The sequence below is a fragment of the Filicampus tigris genome, chromosome 7 (genome assembly GCF_054856515.1).
Source record: "Filicampus tigris isolate MCC_2025a chromosome 7, RoL_Ftig_1.0, whole genome shotgun sequence".
Classification (NCBI taxonomy): domain Eukaryota; kingdom Metazoa; phylum Chordata; class Actinopteri; order Syngnathiformes; family Syngnathidae; genus Filicampus; species Filicampus tigris.
In genome coordinates, this window is record NC_141223.1 from 16120850 (window position 1) to 16126495 (window position 5646).

Genomic DNA, 5646 nt, shown 5'->3' on the forward strand with positions numbered 1-5646 from the left:
TGACAATTATTTACTGCTGTTTTATTATGAAAAGTCTTGATTTTCCGTCTCAGTTGAGTTCCATTCAAGTCTGCAAATCACATTGTCTCAATTCTTCTTCTTCTTGTTGTTCCTTTGCTGCATTCGTAGGAATGACATACCGGTACTGTTTGTGGTCATTTAACAAATACCTGAGGAGGATGTGGCTAACATATTCTTGAGCGTCACTCGCAAAACAAGCAAAAAACATAAGAACAATTCAAAAGGTAATTAGCACTTTCCAGAGCATGATACATACGAACAATACACCAATGATTTTTTTGAGCATTGTAAACTGATTCAACACAAAACACTTCAAAAACAGTTGGAATTGTGCACGGTAAATTCCATTGCTGTACAAGAGAAATGTATTTAATGGATTTCACTGAAAAAAAAAAAAGGAAAATATGAGGGGAGGAAGCTTGCAAAAATACAAATCAAACTCATCCATGGCGAATATTGGGAAACAGGGTAGAAAATAAATGAATATTTTTCAAATAAAGAAAATTCTTTTGGATCAATGTATGAAAATCTACCCACTATTGTAAAAAAAAAAAAAAAGATAATAAATTAAAGGCTCAGCAACGTTACAATGAGGCTGTTGATGTTTAAGACAAAAAGTGGCACTTTTGTTATCATTCCACATACATGCAGTGTACATAAATCCAGTCTTCTTGGCAAATGTTGATTTTCGAAAAATTTCTTACTTTACATTAAATTGCCAAAAACAACACCATCACCACCTTTTGTACAAATGTTGTTTTCATTAATGCCCCCACCTCCCACAAATCAACTTAACAGTCAACCATTTTCACTTGCTTGCAAACTTTTTTTGAGTCCTCGGAGCAGAGAGCTGGCTCACTCCTGAGTATCTTCAACAATAAGAAAAAAAATGTGTCTAACTATTTAAACAAGACACACAGGAAATTTATCAGATTTGACCTTCCTCACTGGTGATAACACTGGTCAACATTTTTTTATGGCATGTTTTAATCAGAGATGCAGGTTATTTTTTTTTGCGCTGATTACGAATCTTTCCTCATTTTTTTCTCTAGCACATCATGTGTTCATGATAATAGTATTACTACAACAATAATATAATCTGTAATATAGTAATATATTTACCAGTAGTAATAATAACGAATTAAGATTTAGGTTCAGCAACAGGTGTTGATTTTTTTTTTCTGAAACATCATAGCTATAAATTACAACGTATGGTATTGAGCAAGCTTTTATAGGTCAAAGGTAAAAACTGAAAATAACACCATAAAATGTGCGATGAAAAAAAAATTGAAATCATCATCAAAAAATACACTTAGAAAAACATAACGCCAACCCTGATTAAAAGTAGCTGTTGACCAATGTAATCTGACATAGTGTTTTTTGAATGAACACAAGCGATGGCCATCCAACCATTTTCTATAGCGTTGGTACTTATAGGGTCAAGGCAAACAACCATTCTGAATCGCATTCACCCGAATGGACAATTCAGCATCTTCAGTCTATCATGTCTGGGGACTAAGTGAGTACTCAGAGAAAACAAGCATGGCTGAGAACATGTAAACGCCACAGAGGAAGGCCATGAGGTCGGAACCCTAACCCTCAAAACAGCGAGGCAGACGCTAACCACACCTTACTGGGCTGCCCTACTATACAAAACTATAAAATAGAGTAATTCGTTTTTGTTATGGTTGGCTTGAGCATGTTACTTATGCGTTTGGCGGTAATATCATTTCTTCCTTCCTGGGATGAAATGTGGGAAAAACATTAAAGAAGGCAATTACTTTAAATGGCTATATCAGGGTCACAGTGAAGTTGGAGTCTATCCTGGCTGAAGAAAAAAAAAAAAAAACTTTCAGTGGTAGTAAAATTGTGGAAGTAGAGTTATTGTGTTGTCTCAGAGGTACACTTCGATAGTGTCGAAAATAATGCGGCGACACAGCGGGCAGTTGTGCTGGTAGAAGGGCTGGTGCAGCAGGATGTCGGTACAGCCTCGACAGAGGCACAAGTGCCTGCATGGCAGCAGCACCACCGTCTTGGCGCAGTCGTGACAGATGACGCACATCTTGCGGTGCTCCTGCTCGTTCAGTAGCGTCAGCAGGTTCGCCGCCGGCGGGCGCCACAGCTGTTCCGCCTTTAGAGGTCTCGCCGCGCTTGATGACGACGCCGGCTGCTCCTGTGGGCAGTCCCCCGCTCTGCCGTCGGGCGGGCCCCGCCTAACCTCCTCGCCGTCGGGGTCGCCACCCGCTTGGTTCTCCCCGTGGAGCTGTGTCCTCAGCGCCAGGCTCAACTGGCTGCTGTGGCGAGACAGCTGCCGCCAGATTCTTCGCTCCACCAGGTAGAGGTGAAGCAACACCCGGCGCAGGTGTCGCATAACGCCGCGTATTAAACGCAGGGTTGAATGAAGCGCAGTGGAAAGTCTCTGCACTGCCGGAAAGACGTTAACAGAAGTCGCTAGTTGCCGCGACGCCTGCCTGGTGACTTCTGGGTTAAGGTAAGCGGTGGTCGTCAGCGCTATGACGACAGTGAGCGCCAGGCCGTACGTGTTGAGTATGAAGATGCTGATGAAAATGTGCACCAGCGACGCCAGGAAGTCCAACGCCAGCTTGCAGGGGGACCACAGGAAGGCCGACGTGCCAATCAGGCTACTGTAGAGGAAGGTGATGGAGGTCAGCGTGAGCTCCATCGCCATCTGCAGCGGGCAGGACACCGTCTGCCACACGCTGAGCACGGCCGAGTGCAGGTTGAGGGCGGCGATGAGGGCGTAGTTGACCGCAGTGTTGACCAGGTAGACCAGGAGACTGAGTGCGATGCCGCACGCATCCATCAGTGAGAGCAACCCCCGACACAGTTGTTCCTTGCCACGGAGCAGCACGTGTGTCAACAGGTACCCCAACATCTTCAAGCTCTCCAGAAGGCCCTCCAGAGACAGCATGAGGCCGCCCAGCACGGCCACCACGCCGTGGGCGATGTGGGACGTTGCCGCCACCGTGGAGAGCAAGCAGAGCAGTACCAAGTTGCACAGCTCCAGGAGGGAGTAGACAAAGAGTGCCGGCAGGTTGATAATAAATTGGTACACAGCCAGGACAGTGCGGACAATCGTGTGGACGAGGAGGAAATTGACGTCCAGCATTAAACAGACTGCATCGAGGCATTTTCCCACTGTGGAAATAACAATGTTTACTGGTCCCATGGCACAGTGCTCTCAGTGTGTCCCCACGGCAAAGTCCATTTTTGTTGTGCAAAGTTATATCTCATTCAGTCCATGGCTTGCTTCTTTAGTTGCACCATCCTTTATAATGGAAGAGAGAATCATTTTATTTTCCCAATTTTTCGTTGCTGCCGACTAGAACGCACAACCGGATGTTTACTTTCAAATACGAACCGAAGACTTCCTCCACATTTACGTGTTTCCTCCGTTTTCTGCGCTCTCATTTGTGAACCGAAACCCGTCTAGTTCAGGTATTTGCCTCATGGGGGAGTTGAATTGGACTAAAAGAATTAGAGAATAGCAGAAAAACACTCACTGTTAGCTTCAACACACTTTCCGTCGTGGAGGTGGGCGCCATATTTGTTTTGGTCATGTCCTATCCTCTCGCTACTTCCGGAGTGTCAGTCTGCGCTTGCGCAATATCCGCTCGGTATCCGTGTCTTTAGGGTTATTTGGGACGATAGCTAGTTGATTAAATTAGACAGACAGACAGACAGACAGACAGACAGAAAGACGCACACACGCACGCGCACATCCACACCGAGTCCAAGGACTCTTTATTAGATCTTTTTCGTCACGCTAAAAAACAAAAACAAACAAACAAAAACACTGGTAATAAACAGTCACAATTCATTCATCTAAGACATCAATGGTTCACTTTTTATGAGAGATTTTATTTCTCATCAGAGCAATGAATTAATGATTAGTTGCATTCATGTTGATACTATTTAAAATGTGTCTTTGATCAATCTAAATGTTGTAATCTAAATCTAAATGTTACACTTACAAGCAAGGCATATCAACAAAATTACTGATTTAAAATATATTTTATCTGTTATATTTGATGTGTAAAATGGATATCAAGAGGGCGGGACAAGAGAAAAAAACGTTTTTTCTTGAGGGGGAATGCTGAACCCATCTAATGGGTTCTACCATATCTGCACAATGTCGATATCAGGATGTGTTTGTCATTGTCATACTACGCATGCGCTATATCAGTGCTGTTTTACTTCACCCATTTCCACTAACCTGTTAATCTTAACAATGTCGATGGTATTTCCTTCCTCACCTTAACCTAAATGTTGAACTTTTTTCTTTTCAGGGGTGGTGGTGATGATGATGATCTGATGATCTCATGTTCCAAACCATTGGACACATGACGAATAGCATTTGTTTAAGCATCTAATGACACAACAGGGATACACAGAGGCAAAACAAGCGGCTATAAAAGGCACTTTTGTCTTTGCCATGGAGCTTCTTGCTCCTTTTATGGTAGTAAAAAAAGTCTGGTCTATTAGCCAGACAGGGAGCCAGCTTCCTGTGTTTGTTTTGTGCAAGTTAAAATTGCTCCTTTCCAAATGAACACTTACAAATAGTTTGCTGCTTCTACAGGGATTTCTTAAGTGTCTTTTATGGACCAATGAAATATCATATATCAGGTGTACATCTCAGAAGCACCCGCTTTCACTGAGACCGTGCTCTTGGGTTAGAGTTAGTGAAAGATAATGGAATTTAGGTGCATTTCAGTATGTACACACATTGTGAAATGAAGGCTTGATGTTCATCAGCTAGCAGACTTTCCAGCTGATTGGACACTTGTCAGAGATAACGCATCCTGCAATCCATTTATGAAGTATGCAAAGGAGTCCATGGTCAGTAAAAACAAGCCCGGCCCCACCCCAAAAAAGGGCAAAAGGCATACAGTGTGGACAGGATGAATCCGAGACAGCAAAACAAATGACAGCTTCGATGCGTTTCCTTCAAAGAGCCACAGATGTCAACGTAGTAGCGATTGGGCGTCTCACCCGCTGGGTCATTTCCCCCTTTTAAAAGACAGGAAGTGTGTGACTTGCTCTTCCTCATCTTTTGTCTGCACATGCACTCCGGGAATTCCAATAACTCCTTACTACTTGACCTCACACTTCAGTGTGAAGAAATGTGTTGATTCATTCCGACAGAACTTGTTTTTTTGTGAACTGAAGTACAACTATATCATTCATTTTGTACGACTTGGCCTGTTCAGGGTCATGGCTAAGCTGGGGCCAATTTTAGCTATAGGCATTGTCCATGTGCACAGTGTCTCTGTGCCCTACGATTGACTGCCCACATAGCAAAGGCATTTGGGCCAGAATTGGCATGAAGCCGGCACAGGTGGCATTCAGTCGGCACTGGGATACGGCATGTGAACCAAACATGGCCCCGGACCGGCAAAGGAGGCACTCTCTTGACTCTGGCAAACAAGATGTGGGCCAGTTGTCGAGTGAAGTATCCGGCCCAGAAATTAATTAAAAACTCTGGGCCAGATATGTATAGCCAGTCTTCTCCCACAATTACCTCATTCACTGCCATTGACGAATTTTCACAGTCCAGCCATTCAATCTCAGGAACTTATTTATATGTTTTTCAAGTTTTTTCAA

General features: G+C 43.5%; 1 protein-coding gene across 2 annotated transcripts; it reads right to left on the reverse strand.

The window, feature by feature from the left end:
* Positions 1–3647, reverse strand: rnf26 (ring finger protein 26). Of its 2 annotated transcripts, none has more exons than XM_086036902.1 (2): positions 3546–3647; positions 1–3310 (listed from the first exon to the last, which is right to left on the reverse strand). In XM_086036902.1, the coding sequence occupies exon 2, from the start codon at positions 3209–3211 to the stop codon at positions 1916–1918; it is 1296 nt and encodes a 431-aa protein (XP_085893028.1). In that variant the 5' UTR covers positions 3212–3310; positions 3546–3647; the 3' UTR covers positions 1–1915. The 2 variants fall into 2 exon arrangements, with proteins under 2 accessions (XP_085893028.1, XP_085893027.1); XM_086036901.1 differs by having other exon boundaries at positions 3404–3628.
* Positions 3648–5646: the final 1999 nt, after the last annotated feature.